Source organism: Phragmites australis, chromosome 5, assembly GCF_958298935.1.
Source record: "Phragmites australis chromosome 5, lpPhrAust1.1, whole genome shotgun sequence".
Lineage (NCBI taxonomy): Eukaryota > Viridiplantae > Streptophyta > Magnoliopsida > Poales > Poaceae > Phragmites > Phragmites australis.
The window spans coordinates 5,178,521-5,202,449 of NC_084925.1; the positions used below are offsets into that span (position 1 = coordinate 5,178,521).

Genomic DNA, 23,929 nt, shown 5'->3' on the forward strand with positions numbered 1-23,929 from the left:
CATAGAAAACTCGTTTGTTTTGGTTCTTTCTCTCTCACCTACTACTATTTATTTACATACACCTTCAATGTCCCTTTTTACGAGAAGTTTACTTCACCTAAAGAAAACAATTGTAGAAATCTGGACTACAATCCTTTGGTTCTTCTTCCTTAGCCTCTACTTAAAACAATCGTTATCTTTAGAAGTTCACTAAATCCTTCTTAAAACACAACTCATTAAATGTGCACATTTATAAAAAATAAATGACCCCAATCATTAGGGAATTCTCATAAACCACTCAACATATTTTAGCACATAAATGATTTCTATCTTCTGACTCTGCTTCCTTAACTACAAATTTATTAAGATACAACTCATTAGTTGCTTTTGTGCAACTACAATGACATTTTTTTTTCTTGAGAAGTTCACTGCATCTCATCAAAAAAAAAATCCTATTAAAACAAGATGTTTCAATAAAATCTCAAAATATTAAAACATATAAATGACTCTTTCTTTTGGTTCTTCCTCTCTTGGCTACTTATTTATTTACATAGACCTCACTAGTTGCTATATACAACTACAATGGTCCTTTCCCCCAAGAAGCGCACTGTATCTCAACAAAAAACAGATGTAGAAAATTTGAAAGTTTTGATAAAGTCCTAAAAGCATTCTAATACTTAGGTGGGTTCTATCTTTTAGCTATTCTTTTTTCTCGGCTACTGATCTATTGGCATACAACTCAACAATGGTAGTATGCTATTACATCATCCCTTATCTCATGAAGCGTTCACCGTCTCAATGAAAACGTGACCCCTTCCTTAGTTATCACTTAAATCCATTCTTGTTTTAAGGGGCAATTGTGTTCTTATCCCTACTTTAGAGTGAAATTATGATTTTACCCCTATTTTTACCACTTTGTGATTTTGCCCCCACTTTTTCAAGCTGAAGATTGGGCTTGCTCTCATTCAGTTAAGAGCACTTAACAGTGTGAAAGCAGTAGTAAAAGGATATGTATCCCTTGCAGATTTACCCCTACTTTTCTTATGACTTTGTGATCTTACCCTTATTTTGACATTAAGCATTTTGGCATGTGCCAAGACGAGCTGATGAGTTTATCACGTCGCCCTCCTCTCCCTAGACGAGTCCAAATTGATCACTTCTTCCTCACTGATCTCTCTCTCCCTCATTTGCTCTCTTGATAGAGCAACAACATCAACTCTCTCTCTCGCTCTCTGTCCTCTCTCGTGCCCGCTACGCTCTCCTTGCCCCTTGTTCTTATTTCTTCACTCCCTCCATTAGCTCAACCAAACGACATCATCGCAGCACGCAAGGAGCAGTGCAACTTCACCGCATAATACAACCGCCGCAAAAAATCCAACACCGTCGTGCTGAATCCACCCTAGCTAAGGCTCAAGAAGGAAGGTGGAAGGTCGCCTAGGGTCGTCCCCACCATTTCTCGAGAGAATCCCCATCTTCCCCAACCAAATCGAGCTTTCGCGCGCCATTCTTCCCTAACTCTAGCTCCTCTGACACTTCACTATTGCGCCATTGCTCCACTGCTCCATACTCTGATCTGAGCCCTCGGTGAGCTTCCCCGCGACCCCTTGAAGCTTTTACGTGCGCTCTTTTTGTCTTGGCCCGTCACCGTCACACATTTTCGCGTGAGCCACTCGCTGTCGCCCCTCTGTTCTTCGCCATCGGCCATGCTCCGATCGAGCTCACCGGTCGGTACATGCCCAGGGAGCTTCCCCTTGGCGCACCGCTGCTTCCCATGCCTTCGACTGGCCATTAGCCTCGCTCCCATGCCCTGTTCCCGCGCTCACGTCGTCGCTGTCGTGCTACCGCCGTCGTACGTCATCTCTGGCCGCTTTTCGGTTGCTGTCGTTGTCCATGTGTGCCTCAAACGGGTTCCCTGCGTTGCATTCGTGCTTGTGTTGCCCTCGGCCGGGCCGATTGAGCCGTTGCTCACCCTGACCCACATGCCCAGGCCGCGCCGCCCCTCGCTTGCACCCCCTCTTGCTTGCCCTAGGTCGCGCCGCCCTCCTACGTCGCCCTAGCCCGCACAGCCTAGGACTGTGCCACCCATGCCACGCCGCCCCACGCCTGCGCTCCGCCATCGCCAAGAGAGAGAGAGAGAGTCACAGTGAGTAAAGGAGAGGACTCACTGTAAGGGAGGGTAGTTTGGTCTTTTTTTTCTATTTTTCTTTCATTTTCTTCTTTTTTTTAATTCACTTATTCCGACTTCACCTAACATAACCTCAAACTAGGGGCAAACAACAATCTCGTTATGAAAAAGCGAGGACAAAATCATAAAGCTGTAAAAGTAAGTGTAAAATCACATTTGCACTCTAAAGTGGGGTAAGAACACAATTGCCCCTTAATTTAAAGTCTTTTGAAAAGTTCATTGCATCTAAAAAAAGACGCTACGAAAAATTGATGTTTTTCACAAAATCTTAAAGCATTACAACACATAAATGATTCATCTTTTTTTTGTTCTCCGCCGTCAACCACTAATTTATTTAAATACAACCCAGCAGCGATTGCATGCAACTGCAACTGCAACGATCTCTTCCCGGAGAAGTGCATCACATCTCAATCATAAAAGCAATCCTAGAAATTTTGGAAGTTCTAGACGAAGTCCTGAAAGCATTTTAGCACATTTATGACCTGTATCTTTGGGCTATTATTCCCTCGGTTGCTAATTTATTAGCATACAGCTCAACAGTAACAATATGCTATTACATCGACCCTAATTTCGTGAAGTGTCCACCATCTCATATTCTTGATAGAATAACCGAAGCATATCAACACATAAATGACTACAATCACTACAAATCTACAATCTTTTGGGTTAAGTGAAAGGAGGACAAAAATGTTCACCTCTTGTCTCTGTTGGCAACAAGCCAGGGGACCCGCTTACCAGCCAGATCAGAAACCGGCGCGCGCCGCGCGTACGGACACGGCCCGGCATGCCCCTCTCGGGCCCGGGCCCTCGGCGTGCCCCGCTCCGCTTCACCGCATCCCTACCGGCCGGAAAGGCCGCGTGAGTCGCTGACGACGGGGACCGCACCGATCCCCTCCGCATCCGCTGCGATGCCCCAAACACGAAGCGCCTTTGCTACTACAGCGACGCACCGCCACGTGCCCCTTCTCTTCCGTTGCCCCCTCTGCGTCAGCGCCGCGCTCCCGTCCGAAATCCCCCAACCCGTCGTCGTTAACCCCAGCATCGCTTGGCTCGCTCGTGCGAGCTCTCCCTCATTTCTTCTGCTGCTCGCTCCAAACCCCGCCCCCCTCACGCTCCCCACCCACCCACCACCACCTCCTCCTCCTCCTCGCGGCCATGCCTGGGGCCGTAACCCTAACGTGAGCGCGAGCCCGATCCCCCATTCCCCCATGGATCGTCCGCCGCATCTTGACATCGACCTCAACGAGGCGCCCTCGCCGCAGCAGTGCGAAACCCCGCCGCCGCGGGGGTTCGCTCCGCCCGTCTATGCCCCGCCCCCGATGCCGCAGTTTCAGCCTCCGCCGCCTCAGCCGGCTCCGGCCAGCCAGCAGCTGCTGCTCCAGCAGGAGGCCCTCGAGATGGCGCTTCAGTTCCATCGGGTGCCTGAGCCGAGGAATACTCATTTTGGGGCCATTGGGAACGTGCCCTCCGGGTTTCTTCCTGGTATGGGGGTGCCGCCGCCGCCGCCGCACCCGGGGGAGGCGGGCTGGGGCCACCCGCTGCGCCCCTGCGCGTCCTGCGGCCACCCGGAGATTCTCGGTGGAACCATGGTCTGTGACGCGTGCGACCGGGGGTTCCATCCCTCGTGCGTCCGCGTCTGGCCGCCGCTCATGCTCACGCCCCCGCCGCCGCCTGGACCTCCTGGCGCCCGGCGGCCCCGCGCCGCGGCGAACGATGACTGGATCTGCCCCGAGTGCGAGATGCGTGGAGCTCGCTCGTCCCGGTGGAAGCTGGGTCCCGTCCCGCTCGACATCAACGCTGCCCCGCCGGAGGACGCCGTCATGGACATCAGCAGGCAGTTACTTCAGCTCTCTTTAACTCGTTGATATCATCACAGCTTACTTGACCATCGAACTTCTTAAAGGCTCTAAGTAGGTTGCTGCTTGCCAAACGCTGGTAATAAGCAAACGGTAATGGTGAGACTCAACGGTAATGGTTGACTTTGTGTTTGGCTGTTGCTTGGTGTTGTTACAGTTTTACAGACTTACAGCTGGTTTGTTATGCTACATAGCGTAGCTTTATAATGGTATGCTATCTTTATTTTTTTCTGCTCTGTTTGACTGCTTATGTCTTTGAACCGTATTGCATCATTGATGCCAAATTGACTAGGTTTGGACGCTATAGTTAGCAACTGGCGGCAGTGTCTTTCTAGAAGTAGTGTTGAAGCATGTTATCACATCTATTTTAGCCTCTTGTGTGATTACTAAATTTGGGTGCCACACTGAGTAACCGTGCATGCTGCATGTATCTCCATAATATATTATGAATAACATGTTGCTAGTTTGCTACACATGAGACAATGCAGATAACTTGATGCCTTAACCCTTGGATTGACATGATTAATTGTAGTTTATCTTGCTGTAGTCTTGGCACCGCTCCTTGGTCATTTGTGATTTGTGTTGTCAGTTATTTCAACTAGGACACCTGCATGTTTGATTCAGGACAGGTATGTGCATTCTGGACCTTCGGGCTTTGGGTATCACCTTAATTTGCAAACCCTAGGAGAAGTTTGTCTCTGTTTTTATGCAATTTCATTTGCAAGCTGTGCTATATGGATTGCATTGGAAATCTGCTGCTTCATCTTTCTTCTACCCCCCCCCCCCCTCTTTCCCTTCTTTCTTCATTTCTTGGTGGGTCTACCCTTATCTACTAGTCCAAAAATAGAAACTGGATTGGACTTTCCTTGTAGAAGTTTTGGACTATGGAGAGTTTGTAGTGCTTTTGGAGAAGGGCACTAGGGGTTATAAGATATGCTAGATTATAACTATCTCCCTACCTTGTGCCGCACATCCTGGCGCCTTCCTTTCGAAGCTACCACTGTAGCATATTTGACACAACAATGATTGTTGCATATCTGGCAACAACCCAATCGAATCTATGCAACAAGATTAATATCTATCAAATCCAATACATTTGTATTTTGCCAAGTGTGTAGATTTACCTTGTACACTTTTAAGCCTATATATTTGCATAACTGAGAAGGACACGACATCACATGCCTTTCTCTTGAAACTATCACACTTTCATGGTATCAGATATACTCCGTTCGTGAGCCCGTCCCCCATGTTCCACACCCTCCTTGCCGACAACCACACCCATGGCCAGTGACCCTCTCAAACCCTGTCCCCTTGCCTCCACAATCTCCAACATCAAATCCTTTATCCCCTTCAGCCACAAACTCTAGCCCTCCAACTGCACCAAATGGCACAAGTTGTTCTTTGTTATTCTTCACCAGTTCAGTCTAAATTGACACCTCCGTCAAACCCACCACCAATGCCAGCTGGGATCAAGATTCCATCGTCTCCGGGATCTACAACACGAACTCAGATGAGATTCTTGGCATCATCCTCACCCTTGATGCCTTCACTCATGACCTCTAGTCCAGTGTGGAGATTCTTCAGTGACAAGGTACGAATCCTCGCTTTCGAGGACGAACTCTAGAGCACACCTCAAGACGATACGTCATTATGTTAGCGCCTCAAGCCGATTGTTGACCCGGAGATCTTGACCGCAAGATCTTCGATGAGACTCTCGTCCTCACCATTCTTCGCGGTCTAAGTGAGCCCTTCATCACCATCACAAAGATCATCATTGCCAAAGAACCCTTCCCCTCATTACTCTGGTGCCGCTCCGTCCACTGCCTTATACACCTCCACCCCAAACTCTAAAACCACCTCCCCATCCACTACCTTATACACTTCCACCCCAAACTCCAATTCCTCAATCCCTAATAAAAACTCGAACAACTGGTCCAACTCGAAGGGTGGCAATGGCAAGTATCAGGGTGGCTACTCCGCAAACACTGGAGGTGGCCATAACTCCTTTCTTAGCGTTGTGACGCCACGGTTCAATCTATGGACAGGTTCGCTTCAGACGTGGCCTAGTCAGCCTAGCCAGTATCTAGTCCCCCGTCCTACTTGTATGGGGCTTTAGTGTGGGGCCTCTTGGGCCCGCTATCATTAACACAACAATAGCTACATTAGGCGGTCACCTCCTCAATGCACCATCCACATTTCCATAGGACTCGTCATCTCTTGTCAGCACCATGAACACTCTTGCTCCAACAACCAAGCAACGAGTGTTTCATGGACTCCGACGCACCTAGTGATCTCTCTTCTCAAAACTCTACTTTCTCTAAACATGTTTTCATCGCGGCTCTCGTCTTCGTGTCATCGCCACAGTCACTTGGCTTTTCCATCTAAACAACATCCCTTCTTTCTGCATCGTGTTCTTGCTTCTGCACAAACAATATTAAAAATCTTATTTTGATTGGTCACTTACTATGGATAATTCCTGTTCTGTTGAGTTTGAGGTTTCATTAACTTTTGCAACAAGTGTGCTTGCACATGCATGATCCTTGGGAGCCTCATTTCAACCTCATCAAGTGAATTTTTCGCCACATTAAGGGTGCAATTGGTTTCAGCTTGTAGCTTCACTAGTCTTTTGCGTTTGATCTCGGGACCTCCAATGCAGGCCGAGTGGATGCTTAGACACACTCAATATAGAAATCAATGGTCTCTCTCAAGTTTTCTATAGGTTGTCTCTCTACCTTGAGCTATTGAATCTTTCTCAATGATAACATGATGTATTGGTCCTCAAAGCGGCAGCATACAGCCTCACGATCCAATGCATTAGCAAAGTACTGCAGTGTTGCCAATGCTGTTGTCGAGGCATGCTGTCCACAACTTCTCCTTGAGCTTCAACACCTGTTACGAAAGGCTATACTTATCTACTGCGACAACATAAGTACAATCGACCTCTCCACCACCTCGATGCATCACCAACGCACCTAACATGTGGAGATCGACCACTTCGTGCTGGAATGTGTTGCGCTCGATGATGTTTGGGTTCTACACGTGTCCCTTCTTCGTCGCAATATGCGTATATCTTCACCCAAAATTTCCTGACAATGCTCTTCAACGACTTAAGGTCTAGTTTCAGCATCTTCGAAGCTTTGAGCTTAAACTGTGGGGGGATGTTAACTCTCTCTACCATGTGTCGCACATCTTGGTGCCTTCATTTCACCAAAGTTATCATTGTAGCATATTTGGCAAAATAGGAAGGCCTATTGCATATTTGGCAACAACCCAACCAAATCAATCCAACGAGATATCTATCATGTCTCTTCTATAGATGTAAAGTTATATATAAAATTGTATTGGTTGTGCACTATATATATGACATCAAGTCATCAACGGAATGACGACTTCTCCTTGGCTCAAATGGTATCAAATCATATCCGATCGCCATTCTCCCACGTACGCATCCCCTTATGTTCCCCTCCACCTTGTGCATTGCTCTTCGAATGCATGAACACCTCCCCTCTCCTGACACTGCACACCTCCTTGGTCACTGCACTGAACAAGCTTCAATCGCCGCCGTCAAGGACTAACTTTGTGCTCAGGCAGTTGGCGTGTCAACATCAATACTTTATGCTTGTCACACTCAAGCTTGACATGCCCAACTACGCCAAGTGAGTACACTCTTCAATGTCACTGTTGGCAATCATGCTCTCGAGGATCACTTCACGCAAATCGGTTGCTACCCCTATCGACACTTCGCCTAAGGTAAGCACCGATTCATTAGTCAATGATCCAACTGCTTACCATAGCGTTATCAGAGCCTTGACGTCGCGTATGTTGTATGATCGATCTATTTGCATATGCATGATCCCCACGATTGTCATCTTTTGCTAGTGAACATGTCCATCAGTACATTAATGACACCTTTCTTTCGATTAAGCATCACCCTTTCTTCTTTGATCTCCATTATCACATATACATATGCTAATTGGATGGGCTTCCTAGATACTTGGCGCTACACTTTATTATATTGTCTTACCTTGGAGGCAACCTGGTGGAATGGTCCTCCAAATGCTAGAATACTATTTCTTGCTCAAATGCGAGGTTGGGTATTGCGCTTTTGCTGATGTTGTCACTGAAGCCACTTGGTTGCATAGCTTCTTCATGGATTGCACCTTCCTATCTCCAAGGCAACCTTCGTCATTTGCAACATCAATGCAGTGTACATGTCCAATGAACAAGGCACATTAAGATCGATCTCTTTGTGTGAAACAAGATTGCTTTGGGTTAGGTTCACATAGGGTGTGTTTGGTTCCTCGAATCTCCCCCATCCTGGCCCAACGGATGCGTATATTATTGAAAAGAAGCTCGTTTGGTTGCTTGCATCCACTGTTGCAACCTGGCCTGGCATGTGCAAATATACGACCTCATCTTGGCCCAGGAGTGAAGCTTGATTCGAGCTTCACTACGCAGCCTGGCCCAGCGGATGCAAGCTCTGCATCCGCTTATGCAGGCGGACGCATTTGTCAATGTCACAAAATCATCTTCATGCGAGTAACCAATCACAATTTTAACTTTTGCATCCGCTCATGTGGTCTCAAATTTAGTCAACCAAACAGAAACTCAGCTCAGCCTGTCTAGACAGATACAACCAATCAAACACTCTTATTTTCAACAAATATGACTCCGTTCAGCCTTCTTATACGATGCAACTCTACGAAACTTCGTCCGGAAAACCAAACACACCCATAGCACATCGAGATCGATCTCCCTTCATTGTTCTGGTTTGTCGATGTCTTCACCAAAGATTAAAAAATTCGACTGGGGGGGGGGGGGAGACGCCCACCCTAGCATTATCTTAAGAGTCGGTGCTCATCGAACCAGGCTGGGCGGGAACCTCAATCAGCGCTGCTTCATGGTAGCTTGGGACCCTTCCGCACCGTTGCACAGGAGGTGGGCACAGCGACCTGCGGCGCTAGGGTTTGAGCCTAGGTAGGCGCCGTCTCGACGGATGGTCGTGCCACTGTGCTATAAGCGCGTCCGCCACCAAAGATTAAGCATCATCGCACTTCCTCAACTTCCATGATAGTCTCAAGCATTAGTGATGATGTAGATGTGAATGCGGGGGTGTGTTAATGTTTACCTGCATTGCCATCTATTCCAAGGCATCGACATATCCCTATTGAGGTCATGATCTCTTGATATTGTAACATACATGACATGTCTCTTTTATAGATGTAAAGTTATTTGCTCTTGATATTGTTAGATACCTAATTTATCTCTCGTATATATGTAAAGTTGTGCAATTGGATCTGGTTGTACATCATATATTGAGATCAATGGAATGCCACATTGTGTGGCTTCCCCTAAACTTATGTTAATAACCTTTGTAGCTCTCCTAGTGCCTATGGTTTACACATTGCAAACTTGCAGATCACGGCTCACCGTTTGCCCCAAAAGTGGTCAAGGCAATAGTAAAAGCTCATTGTTCATATGTGCAAGCTGAACACATGGTTGCCTATAAATATGGAGGATTGTGAGCTAGTATTTGTGCAGGAGGTTTGATCTAATGGCCTAGATGTGAACAATTGGACTTACTGTTGAGTTGGTAGCGTGTCCCAGTCTTGCATAATAAAACTTGGAACTTCTCGATAATTTTCAACGATTTAGGTGAGTTGGAGCTAACCAAGTGCCCAAGCGATTTGAGTGAATTGACGTGGATGGAAGCATTCCTTAAAGCGATTCCATATCGGAGTTCCTTGAACGCTCTCTAATGAATATGCCACTCTTGGGTTGTGCCAACTATATACATAAGTAGCAAAGCATTGTGGCCTTCCTTTGTTCTGTCCGGAGAAAAATATGTTCACATTGGTTAATCCAATTCAATGGTCGTCTTTACCTTCATAACTTGAAAATTCAATATTGTAATAGCGAGTAATGACATCAACTTCAACCACTGGGTGGACTAAGGACTGATGACCTAAAACGTGGCAGGGTGGGCTTTAGCTATTGCGGCACAGAGTTGAAGCCACCCTGCGATGGTGGCATTGCATAATATCCCTAGAGTATAAGGGGTTCTTTGCATATTGTCACATGTACATGTATATATACTGGCCCATGGTCTCCAGGGAATACAAGTTGCTATCTCTAACATGGTATGAGAGCTAGTTTTTTTTTAGGACGCCACAACTCGTCCATCTAGCCTCTCCTCTGTTCTCGTACAGATCGATCCTATCTGTTTGTACTGTTCGTCCTGTGCCTGCTCGGTCGGACTTTGCCGCACTCCTCCTAGCGCTTGGCTGCCCGCCTCTGTCCTCCCGGCGCTTGGCCTCTCGCCTTGGCGCTCGGCTACCCGCCGCCGCCTCCCAGCGCTTGGCTACTCGCCTCTGCCTACCGCTGACTGAATCGGCTTCCTCCTGTGTGATTCGGCCGCCGCCCTTGGCGAATCGGCCCGCCCCGACATACCCTAAGGTGGCCACCATGATCATACCAGATGAGCTCGACATGATTCTTGTGATAGATGATGCAGCTCGACCAGTTTGGGCAAGGGACTATCACTTCTCTCCTAATTCGTCACGCGTCCATCACGCCTAGTGAGTCTTGATGCGTACCTACCAATTCCTTTTGGACCACGGCGAAGCTTCCTACCAATTGCTTGCTTAGCTCGGCAGTCATGGCCTTCAAGTACTTGTCTAGTCTGGAAGCCATGTTGGCATAATTGATTCCAATGCCAAATATAGTGGGTGTGTTTTGAGCAAGCCATGCATCTAAATAGAAAACACACCAAGTAGACATTTGAAACAGGCTATATGAGAACTAATTAGTCAAGTGATGCCTTTTTTGCTTGAGTTTCCCGTGTTGTCTCGTGACCTTGATCCCCCCCCCCCCCCTAAAAAACTGCTGCATATATATTGTGTACAGATATTGGAAACAGTGAATGCCGAATATGGCAACGAACTAACACACACATTTTCCATTTAGATATCTTTGAAAGAAAAATCTTTTACAAGTTGTCATGGCCATGGGCCATGCATGGCGCAACATTACTAGAGCTCTTTTCAGCCATTCACAATCAAGCTTAATTGATCCCCTTATCTGTTTACATCCTGCTGAGATAGTTACCTTCTGTTAGGATTCTATCCTTACTGTTCATTAAATTGATTGTTGAGTCCAACCTTATATGTCGGCCAGCTATGTTGAGTAAGACCATCTCCAACCATATTCCCTTCATTTTGTTCCCTTCCCCGTTCCCATTCCTTTTATTTTCTCTCATCTCCAACAGCTTCCCTTCGAGGGGAATCGCGAAGGGAAAAGAGAGAGAATCCTGTCCTAAAGTGAATGACCCTGGGAATCCCGTCGTGAAGGGAACCGTGAAGGGAAACCATTGGAGCGCTGAAGGGAACAAAAATCCCTTCACGACGGGAATATCACCCTTGAAGGGAAGCTGTTGGGGCTAGTCTAAGGCAAGCAAGTAGTATACTCAACTACCTCACCCTTGTCGTGTCTCTCTCTCTCTTCCATGCCGAAACCTCTATTGTTTGCTGTCCCCATCTATTCTGTTGTTGCTTTCTTCCTTCTTTGCCCCAGCCACCCTTGTAATATCTGAGCACACGACACAAGTTCATTAGACGTTGTATAATTGAATTACCACTCCTTATCTCTATTGGGGTTGGAGCAAATACACTTCCAATCTTTGAATTTTGTTTTAACCTTTTTTTGGTTAAAAAAATCTATTTTAACCTTTATTTCCAATATAGGAGGGATTTACCAATGTGAATTGCATGGAAAGCACCCAAATGGGCTATGTTTTCACGCATGCCTTAACCTCATTCTTCTCTTGATCCATTGAGGGTATGAACCTCTTCTCAAATCAGTTACAGTATGGGCTGCAGTGGGCAGAGCATCCTGTTGCATCTAGCAAACCAGAACATAAAGTCTTGTATTTCATTCCGCTCATCAATTCCTTCTCAGTATGGGCTAGAATGACCTAAACATTCCATTGTGTGTAGCAACAAGAACACAAAGTCTTGCATTACATTCCGCTTATTATATCTATTTTCTTCCCTCTATTACGTCCGGAATACTCCATTGTGTTCTGCTAGTTATTAGTTAATGAGGGCAATTATGTATCTTGCAATTGAGCTTAAATGTCTATATCATCCATATTAAGATATTTTTGTTAGAAAAAAAATAATATTACCTTTATATTTTGCAATCAACATGTTGATATGCATTTTTTTGGCATTTATATAACCTTGTGTATTGGAAAATCTATAGTTGGTCCCTTGACTCTTCCCATGGTTTAATTTTTGTCCATTTTAGAACCCGTCCCCCAACAAGTTAAACAAAGCAAATCAAGTCCCAAGGATGGTTTTGTGGACGGTTTTGAGTAAAGAGGCTGCCATCATCATCAATATTGCGATGCCATTGACCACATCATCAATTTGATTCCACATGCTAGCCCACCACACATCTTTTTCTCTCCCTAGTCACTTACATATGGGTCCGAATCCCAAGTTTATCTTTCGTTTCTATTTAAAAGGAACGGAATGGACTGAGATGTGGGGTCAACTCGACGATGTGGTAGGTGACATGGTAAAGCTGATGATATGGTGGCTACATTACTGAAAACCACCCATAAAAGGAGTCATTGGACTTGATGTGCTCTGATTTTGCTTGTTGGGGTCGGGTTCTAAACATTGTTCAACATCAGGGTTGAAGATTAAACCACCGAAAAAGTTGAGGGGCCATATATATATATATATATACTTTTTCCTTGTTTATATATAAATATTTTACTATGCGCTACTATAATGATCCAGTACTGAAATATTCCATTCCATTAAGAGAAATGAAGTAACCATTAGAATGGGATTAAGACGTATGGTAGAAACAGTTTCCATCATATTAGTATATAGGTGAAGCCAAAGTCAAGTGGGCACCCACTCACTATAATGTGGATCAGCAGGGGCTTACAATTTCAGAAGTTTTAACTGTGTTTTCTCAACTGTTTTTACTGTGAAATAAGAATGTGTGTTTCAAATTTGAATCCGGTTCATGCCTGGTTTTGCTGTTCTACTTTCTGATTTTGTGATGTCCTGGTCCTTGCCTCTATTTTGCATTCTCAGGACCGTTTGAGTGGGTCAGAACTGGGTGGGATCCAGGCCCATCCATGTTCTTAGCGATGGTTGGTGGTACAGGTCGCTGTACCACCGAATTTAGGCCCATGCAATAAGTCCCCAGGTCTCAGCAGGAAATGTTCAGTTTCTTCTGGTATTGTTAACCCTGCGGTCTAGCCCTTTATGTTTGGTATCTTGGAAAGCTACCGCATTTGCACGATATTGGATGGAAATAAAGATGTCAACTTGTCAAGTATTGAATCAGTGAAAATAGTTAAGAACAGAAATAATGAAAGTATGTCAAACATTGTACTTGAGGTAGAAGGAGCATCCTACTAACTGAGTTATATATTGGCATATAGCTAATCTGTAATAATATTAACATTTTGTTATGGAAACATTCAAATCATGCATTCCTCTTTTAACATGACAACTCCAAGATGGCTAAGTTTTCTTTCCCTGATTTGTTCGTATGTATTTCGTCACCCTTTTGCTGGCCATCCATACGGCAGAAATGCCTTTTCCTATACAAAACTATTTGGACCGCTGGGTGTCTAATATAAGCATTCTTGCAAAATGTGTTGCCTTCCTTTTACTGGTAGTTCAGGGAACATTTGGGGTTGCAGCTTGCCAGTAGTGTTGAATGATTTTCTGTAGACACATTAAATATAAGTCATAGTTCTCCATGCTATCTCAACTAGTTCACTTTTTCCTAATGCTCATGTCGAATGAATTATTGATTCTGATCCAACTGACGGTTCAAACTGGGTTTCGCATTGGTGTTACTGTGATTTATCCCTTTTCTATTTTTATTTATCAACATGAAAAGAAAATCCATCTGTTGCTTTTTGGAGATTGGACTGTGGTCACATATTAGATCTATTGCTTGGTCTTGTAATTGTTGTTACCCATTTCGCATTTAGTTTAACAAGTTAAGTCAATGCTTGTAAAAGGCAAAAATGATGTTTTTCTGGTTTCAAGGATCAGCGGTAGTGGTGTTAGCCCTTAGACGTGTTTTTTAATGTAAAATTCTTGGCCAAATATTTACATCTCATTTGGGTCCTTCAGGAAAGGCAAAACTTAGGCATGTGTACATAGAGAAAAATTTAACAAGGTATCCATGTGGCATAATTATTCAACTAGGTGTCCTGACATCAAAATTCTTCAATTAGGTATCTGTACCTCAAAATTGATCTGCTAGATTTTGTGGGTTGAAATTATTCAACTAGCTGTCCATATGTTGAAATTATTCAACCAGATCCTTGTAATTTATTTCTTGTGCCCAACCAAGCATCTTCGGATATACTTGCTGGAATGCTGACGTGGAATTTGTCGATAAATATATTTATTTAATGAAGGCACACTTTTCTCGTGTTATATGGATCTGGTAGACAGAGTCTATGGGCCAGTCTTCCTCTTTATATATACCTAATAACCTGTCTCCTCAATAAAAAAAGAAAAGAAAAAAAAGGGAAGAACCACCGAGTCCCCAGCTTCTGCCCTCACCACTCTTGCGCTCAATCAGCACAGAAATCTTGCTTCAGCTAACAAGGGAGTGGTTAATCTGCAAATCTGTGCATCTTGAGGTATAGATCTAAGCATAATTTTTTTATTCTGGTCAGGTTGGGGTGTGAGGGTGGGGAATTAGGGGCTGTAGTTTGAGATGCGCATCTAGGGTTCAAACTAACCCCCTATCTTTTGAGTTGTGAAGTGTTTATACTTGCATCAGATCATTGGTATTACAGACAAATTACAAAGATTTTGTCATCTTGAGGGAGCCTTCTGTGTTACTGATCGATGTAAAAGCTTGAATCCCTTATCTGCTTGTTTAGACAGTAAATCTCATCCATAATGTAGCTCTGTATTGAGGTGAAGAAAAGGGGTGAGTCAGATTGAACGAGTCAATTTAGGGAATTAGGGTTTTCAGAAGATGACCATTTAGAGTGGCCTATCTACAAATGACTAATCTATTGTCTATTCCAAATAAGAAATCACGACAGCTGGGTGATAGGGACAACCATATCATCATCACTGTTAGTTGCTAACTTCTTGAAGAACTTTGTTGAACACAAATAACATGGTACTGGAATGTAATGGATAATTTCTTTTAAGTTCGGCAATCTGATCTTTGTTTTTTTCCTAATATTTATCTATAGTGAGCATGGCATGATATGATTACATCGCATCCCTAATTTTAATGGTTTAGGTGTCTGAACAAAAAAGCATTAAATAAATGAATATATAGAAATGAACGGTTTGCATTCACTTCAGTGGCTTGTTTTTATTATGGAGCACTCTGGTTGTCATTGTCATACTTGATGCTTTCTGTCTTTCTTGTCAATTGGTTAGTGTTTTGATCATCATTTACTTGAAAGATCTGTTCGAAGGAAAACACTACTGATTTCTTGAAACTCAAATTGCTATCTAGGGCTGTAACCTCTTTAGACTTTAGGTGCCTGCTTTCTTACCAAACTAGTAAAAACATTTACAACCTTGAGTGTTTTGGGTGCTCTTACAGAAACAATGTCTGAATTTATTATAAATTCTCTAATAACCTTTGTTGTACAGACATTATTATCACAAGGTCGTTAACATGTTCTTGTGACTCCTGCAGAACAAATGTCGCTGATGGAGCTCAGTTGAGCGAATTTTCCCAACAGTTGCCGCATCTTGAGGGGGTTCACTTGAAGAATATTGCTCTTTATAGTAAGGATAACAGAGGAATCATATATTCATATCTATTACAAGGAGATGTGTTGGTTCTTTCGCTTAGAGTTTTAATGTGCCTTTTTAGTTCTTTAGATTTTTAGATAATAATCAGCAATTTGCTGTGCTAACTATCAAGGTCAAATTCTTCCAGTCAGTATGCTCAGTGCCTAGTCAGTCAGGAAACTCGCAGTATGTCATTGTGTGCCCACTCCTGTATAGTGATTCTAGTTCCCAAAATATTCAACTGTCTTACTAACATTTTAAGTCACCTGCATGGTGTTCAGAGCTTCGTATCTTCTATATATGTGGTTTCAAATGTGATTATTGGCTATAATTGGTGCAGCTTTTACTAATTTAACTTTTGTTGTCTTGTTGCAGATGGAATGCAGTTTATGCCATCATTTGATCTTGCTCATTGTCTTGGCATGAGACAAAAATTTACTTCCATGGACCGAGATATAACTGCTGATGGAAATGTACCACATAGGTCAATTCATTTACGCAGAAGAAGATCTCTTCCACAAACATCAACATTACCCATGTTTGCTGAGAACCATGAGTTTGGAACTGCCAGCATTTTTATGGATCCATCTTTTTTTACCAAAGCAATGGAACCAAGTCCTAGTGAAAACAGAAGTTCATTAAAGCCTCCAAAATTTCTTGTCGAAAATAGCAATCATCGGTCACATCATCGTACAGTGAGTATTTTGTTTTGTCCATTTAAGATTTATTTCTTCACCGACTGCTCATTTTCACTGTTCTCCAACAGTACAACAATTTTGTTTTGAGACCCCAGGCTGACGTGCATTTTGTTCATCTTCTGTTTGCTTTGATACTGATTTTGACTGTATTACATTGTGGTGGTGAATATCTAGGTTGGCCTACCTGTTCAATATAGTGATTTCTTTATTACCTGCTTGGGAGAAATCGACAATCGGACAAGTTACCATAATTCCTACCAGATATGGCCGGTGGGTTTTACGTCTTACTGGCATGACAAAATTACTGGTTCACTGTTTGAGTGTGAGGTCTGTGATGGGGGAAATTTTGGACCTTTGTTTAAGGTCAGAAGGTTACCATGTTCAGTGTTCCCACTTCCGGATGCATCAACCACTCTATGCCGAAATGTTGTGAGAAAGGCTGATACAATAGAAACAAAGGAAAGTAGCAGTTTGATTGAAGATACTGCTAATGATACTGATGATAACATTTTCATGCTCCTATCAGAACCCTCTGAAGTGAATCAAGATTTCTTATCATGTCTTAGTAATGATATGGAGGGTAAAAGGACATTAGGGTGCAGTAACATACCGGGTTCATATATGACAATGCCAACTATACCGTCACATTCTGGGGCTTTCAGTTCAGCACCGACTAAAGAAGTAAATTTGCATGACAAAATTGGTGAGTTTACATTTGAAGGAACATCACCTTCCTCAGTCTGGAGGATGATTTCTTGTGCTATGACAGAAGCTTGTGAAAAAATGTACAAGGAACATGGCCATTTGGTATTCTTCTGCACGCACAGTAGTGAAAAGCCTTCATTTGACTATGGGAGTGGATCTCAGAACACTGATGGTCCTTGCAATCCATTGACTAGATTTTGCTCATCCTATGGGCCCAGTATACTGCAATTTATAGAAAAGGAGAATGATGCAGAATCAACTTGTGCATTACTTAAAGAATGGTTGTATCAGGACAGAATTGGATTCGATATGGAATTTGTTCAAGAAATTGTGGAATCCCTTCCTAAATCCAGGGCTTGTTCAAACTACCAGTTCTTGTGTAACAGGGATGGATTTGTCTCTTCGTTGACAGTTGCAAGTGGCACACTTTTATCTGTGCATAAAAATAGTCCGAGTAATGGGGACACCATGTCATATGGTAGACATGGATCTGTGGTATCTGGGCCACAGGATCGTGCTCAACCTAGATCTTTGAGCATCCGTGAGCTTCCTCGGGGAAATCCTATTAGCTGCAAGCTTCCACCAGAGTTGGCGGGAGATGTTTTCCAGGTAGTTCGACTCCTGTTTCTGTCACTTGTTCTGTTGTTTAAAGAAACACCTCTTTATTTGTTCACTTCTTGTTCTAATTGTAGCAATCGGGTTATCCTTGCAATGTGCTTGTAGATATTGGAGTTTCTGGGGCGATTTGCTGAAATCGTTGGACTGAAAGAAGCTCCTTCAATTGAGCAAGTAGAAGATGAACTTATTGACCCATGGCCAATTTGTGCAAATCAAAAGGACATTCAACACTACAGGGATCACACCCCACCAACGAATTCACCTGCAAATGTTTCTACGTCGCATTCGAATGGTGAATCAGGTCTAACTACTAATGAAGAGATAGCACCTGTGTTTATTCCAGTTGAAACTTCTTCAACTAGGGAAGCTACTCAAGATAACTTGGCAGCCCAGACACTTGGGAGATGTAGTGGTGTAGTGTTGCCTGAGATCCACCTTGCACTCTTGAGGGTTCTTTTTAGTGAGCTATTATCGAAGGTTGCAATTTTTGTTGATCCAAGCATTGACCCTAAAGAATCAAAATCCAAACGTGGAAGAAAGAGGGACGCAGACAATGCAACAAAAGATTTAAAGATTGATATGCTGACTGCTAATAAGTTGACTTGGCCGGAGTTGTCTAGAAGGTATATTTTAGCTGTTTCTTCCATGAGTGGGTGCATGGATTTATCTGATATTTCTAGTCGAGAAGGAGTGAAGTTGTTTCGCTGCCTACAAGGTGATGGTGGTATCCTGTGTGGAGCATTCCCTGGGGTTGTTGGCATGGAGAAGGATGCTTTGGTAAGGAGTTTGCTTCTTAGTTCTAGCTGCACTTCTGATTTATTTGGCACAGGAGATACATAATTTGTCCTGCCTCTTCTTTCTTCAAGTCAAACATTGAATTTCTATAATTTGTAGCTAGCTTGCTTTGGTCATATACGATGTTGTGGCTATGTTCTATCTTTTCTTGGATTTATCATCAACTTTTCCCCCTGTCTATTCATTGTTAAGTTTGATCGCGCCTCCTTTCTTTACCACAACCATAACCAACAGTGAGGTTGAATCCTACTGTATATGTAATATGTAAAGGAGTACAGATTACCCAATAGGACATTTATGTGTGGAAGATAAGCCTTCCTAGAGGGAAATAAAAATTAAAGAAAAGCTATCTGAGGCTAAAATTAGCCAAGGCTGTATACAGCATTATTTTTTTCGCCATGAAGTATTCCAATTTTACTATCAGTCTGTTACAGACTTTCCAAATTCTACTGGTGCATTGTTCTTTACATGTATAATTCTAGCTATTTTGCATTTTTATACTGCTACTGGTGAAAATATTTGCTGGAAAACATTCTTTTACCTGTTGCATTGGCACTGTTATATGGTTTTAAGGACCCTTTTGACCTGTTTTCAGAGATTTGCTGTTGAATTGTGTCTGTTTAGACAGAATTCTTGTTTTTGCTTATCTTTTTTGAGTTTTTTTGTTTTTATGATAATTATTTTTTGCTTATTTGGTTAGAGATTTGTTTAAAAAGATGTTTTAAGTAACAGCTGCCATTTAGACATCCCTTTGATATGATGCAGCTACTTCTTGTCCAGCAATGTCGTATTTTTCTGATTTCTTATATCATATAAACCTGTATGGGTGCTAGTAGATTGAGCCATGCTATCTGTTAATGTTTGTTTGTATTTCATCTCCTTCTGTGATTATGCAGAGAAAAAATACTACAAATATGCCCATATCCGAAGTAATTTTATGTCCACTAAGGAGATAATTGTAAAAATTCTTGTTTATGATTGTTGTGCTTGTATTGACTGTTAGCAATACTCTTGTATTTTCAGCTGCTTGCCGAGGCTGAAAATTTGATATACAATTCTTCAGCGGATGAAGGGAATAAGGTCTTTATGATGGATTTCAAGGATACTGATGTTGTGGATTCTCCTGAGGAGCCTGCTAGTGATATTAATACATTACCAGATTGGGTGGAATCACTGGAGCCTGTGAGAAAATTACCAACTAATGTAGGAACAAGAATAAGAAAGTGTGTTTATGAAGCTTTGGAGAGGAAACCTCCAGAATGGGCAAGGAAAATTTTAGAGCATTCAATCAGTAAAGAGGTCTACAAGGGTAATGCATCTGGACCGACCAAGGTTAGTAAAGTTCCTGCTGCTACTTAGTAAGTAATATTAGAAAGTTGCCATTATGTGTGCTTTCTAATGTTGTGTTTTTAACCATTTTTTGCAAATATAGGTCAGAGTATCTGATTACCAGATAAATTTCATAACATTGTCAACCTCCTTACTCAAAATAGTGAACCTCGCACTGTTTTATTTTTTTAGTATGTTATATGCTTTGAATTATTGTCAGATCAAAGAGGGAAGTCAGTTTTAGGTCTTAGGACAACAAGCTATGCATCCTTTTTTTGTTTTTTTTTTGGGGGGGGGGGGGGGGTTGTGCGTGGAGGATTGAGCAACCCAACATGGTTGTGATGTTTATCTGGTTAGCTGGTGTACTCTTACATGTGAGATGTGTTACGAATGTGCAGCTTATCTATTACCAGCCCCAAAGGGCAAGATTTATAGTACAAAGGGATACAAACCTTGGAAAAGGGAAAATACACTTTTACCCTTAACTAGATGCACATTTTATTCCCGAAGGAAATCAGTCAACATGCTTTTACTTATGTAGCTTGTCTGATCAGTGAATGGACAATGATGTCGCCTAGAGGGGGGGGGGGGTGAATAGGCGTTTTTATAAAAATTTGTCCCCTTTTACCATTGGTCTAAACTTGCAGCGGAAAATAAACTAATGGATTTTTCACAAGTGAAAATCCTAAATATGTTAAGCTTAACTAGTGCATAATCACCCTAAATAAGTGTGGATATTATAATTCTGAGGTGACAAAGATTACTTAAATCTAACAAAAGATATGCAAGAAAACATTAATTGAAAAATCTTGAAAAATCCTGTTCATTGGAGACTGGGTTGATCCGGATACTCCGGGTTCAGAGCTGATTGTACAGTATCCGGAGTTTCCGGGTTAAATCTGGAACCTCCGGGTTCAATAGAAAATGAACACGAAATTGAAATTAAACGGCGCCTAAAGGGTTCTAGCTCAAACCAAGTGAAGTCGTGTGTTCCAAGTGATGATTCCATATAAATCCACGAAAAACATACAATCAAATATACATGAATAAGTAGATCGAGTAAAATGCACAAATATTAAGCAAGAACACAAGAACATGAAAACAAAAGAGTAGACGCGATTTGTTTCTCGAAGTTCGGACTAGTCCTCTAGAGGTTCCTATGTCTCCGTTGAGGGGCTCGGTCACATTTGAGCTGGGTCTCTCAACCATTTTCCTCTCCAAGCTTGGTCACACTTGATCTTGGGTTTTCACTCTTGATTTCTTCTCTTTCGGAGGAGAAATCGAAGCCTTTACAAACTTCCTGCGGCATGACACAACCATAGGTGCTCGCCGACGACGTCTAGCCACCTAGGAGCTCTAAGCTCCAAGAGTAATAAACGCTTCATGAACTTTTTGCTGATGAACTCGAGTACTCAAGAATGGATTTTAGCTCACTTGCACTCAATCTTTCAATCTCTTAACCTAACTCACCTATCTTCTCAAATTTCTCACTAAAATGGAATGGGGAGTTCTTTTAGCTCTAGAACGTTTTTTTTTCGTGCCCAAGCAGCAGCAACAAAGAATGGGGGTGAGGGGGTATTTATACTCAACCCTAAAAAACTAGCCGTTACACAGTTTTTTTTAACTGACCGGAGTATCTGGGTCAACCCGGAGTATCCAGGTTCAGCACAGCTGGCCCTCTAAAAAATCGATAACTTTTGATCTCGAAGTTCGATTTCAACAATTTTGGACTCTATGTAAAGCTTATTCAGAGGGTTACACATTCCAACTGAATTTATGACCTCAAACACATTGGATCAAATTAGGAACACTCTGAAACCAAATTTGGACACTTCCATATTTTCCGCATCATGCTCCTTAAGCTAACTCTCACTTTGGGTTGGTTAGAAAACTCTTGAGCACTGAGACACGACAAATAGTTCACGTTGCATCTCGCTTAATAGTGTGGCATATCTATACTCAATTTTAAAGATAAAACATGTTTGAACTTTGAATCACATTGAGCCTTTGAGTACCTTCAAGTACCGCTTCTTTCCTTCAAACTTAGAGGGTTGCGAACTTTTATACCATCGTCACTTCATCTCTTCTTGATTTTTCATGTAATTGATGTGAATCATCGGTAGCTTCATATTACCTCGCACGGTATAGACGCAAAGCCTTCACTCGCTCTTCACCACTGCCTTGGTCCTTCGGCGCCAAGCTATTTACTTGCTCTTCACTACCGGATGGTCCATTGCAGCCGAGTCTTGCTTGTCCTTCACCGTCTTGCTATAGAAAATCATTTTCTATTCGACATCTTCAATAAATTCACTTTATCATATATGGAGTTCAATCTTGTTCTTCACTCTTGGCATATAGAATATCTCAACTCACCTCACGTCTTTTTATGGATCATAACTTCAACTCACTCTCAAGCACAAAGTACATGAGTTAGTACATAAAACTCAATTGACAACTTTTATACCTTAAGTTACTTGATCTTCACGAGTAACTTATTAGCCTTCGTGCATATTGTCAATCTTATTGAGCTTCTCCTTCTCCTTCTCCTCATGAGCATTACTTAGCATTACTAAGAGCCCATTCATCTTGATGCGTTTTCAATTTCCCCATTTACTTAGAGCTCATGCATCTCTGCTCCATGCATCATCTATGGAACAAACTACTAACAATTCTCAATAACGTTGTTAGTTACCAAAACCACACATAAGGGCTAGATGCACTTTCAATCTACTCTATTTTGGTAACTGATGACAATCTCATTAGATGATTATATTTGAAAAAATTAAAGTTTTAAATATACATAAAATCCGAAGATGAATCATATAAAGAACAAATTTTAGAAACATCAAACATCACAAAGATATTTGAGGTTACCAAAACTAGTTTTACTAGCATCAAACACCACAAAGGTTTTGATGTTAGTAGAACTAAACATGTATAAAGCAAACTCCTCCACAATCTATGCATGTGTGAATGAATCTTAAATATCATTGCATATATTGTTTACCTCAAATTTCGGATGGAGTTTCTTTCATACATATGAAGTAAGCATGACTAAGTATATATCAAGATGAAAAATGAATATGATCATGCAAAGCAAAACTTCTTAAAAAGGTTTCATGGATTTGCTTTTGAAACTCCCCCAATTGACTATTGGAATCGATCGCACGAGAGGTGGGTTGTAAGAACACACGCGAGCACACACTGGACACTGGAATTTCTCAGGAGTCTTTTCTTTTCTGCTGATAAACAACAGCTTTTGATGTTTATTCAAACACCCTAAAAAGGCTATAGCTGCTATAGCCTCTATTGCTTCTATTGGATTGAAGCTATTCTGAATTGGTGTCTATTGGGGGAGGGGGTGCTGCCCTATTTATAGCAAACCAACTGACCTACTGTTGCTATAATAGGTCGGTACTACAGTAGCTGATGATTTAAGCAGTGACCTATGCTACAGTCGGTTTGCTACAGTGCTGACAAAAAAAAGGAGATTAAACGAACTACACAAGGATTTACTCTAACAATACTTGTCCTAAGCCTTGTGTGTTTGCTTTAAGTTTAATCTTCCAATCCTAGCTCTAAGCTCCTAGAATCGAACTCGCCCTAATGCCTTTGTTAAGAGGTCTGCGAGCTGGTCCTTGGTGCCAATGAAGTCTGCACTGAAACTCCTATTGTCCAAGCACTCCCTGATGAAGTGGTAGCGCACATCGATGTGCTTGTTGCGCTTATGGAACACAGGGTTTTTGCTTAGTGCTAGAGCTGATTGGTTGTCAACCTTGAGCTTGACGGTGTCGACAGACTTTCCCTTGAAGTCATCGAGCAATCGAGCCAGCCACACACCTTGTGTAGCTGCAGTGGTGGCGGCGACATACTCTGCTTCACAGGACGATAGGGCCACCACCCTCTGTTTGAGTGAATGCCAACTCACCAAGCTGTCGCCGTAGAAGA

General features: G+C 42.5%; 1 protein-coding gene across 3 annotated transcripts in view; it reads left to right on the plus strand.

Annotated features, from left to right (window-relative positions):
• Positions 1 to 3,179: 3,179 nt before the first annotated feature.
• Positions 3,180 to 23,929, plus strand: part of LOC133918544 (methyl-CpG-binding domain-containing protein 9-like) — a 36,704-nt gene continuing 15,954 nt past the window's right edge. Inside the window, exons 1-6 of one of the 3 annotated variants that reach the window (XM_062362459.1) lie at positions 3,180 to 4,001; positions 15,739 to 15,830; positions 16,212 to 16,531; positions 16,709 to 17,848; positions 17,963 to 18,634; positions 19,676 to 19,984. In XM_062362459.1, the coding sequence (XP_062218443.1) occupies positions 3,373 to 4,001; positions 15,739 to 15,830; positions 16,212 to 16,531; positions 16,709 to 17,848; positions 17,963 to 18,634; positions 19,676 to 19,984 (3,162 nt within the window). In that variant the 5' untranslated portion in view covers positions 3,180 to 3,372. Of the gene's footprint in view, positions 4,002 to 13,458; positions 14,711 to 15,738; positions 15,831 to 16,211; positions 16,532 to 16,708; positions 17,849 to 17,962; positions 18,635 to 19,675; positions 19,985 to 23,929 lie in introns of those variants that run through there. The other 2 variants (XM_062362460.1, XM_062362461.1) reach the window with 2 other exon arrangements.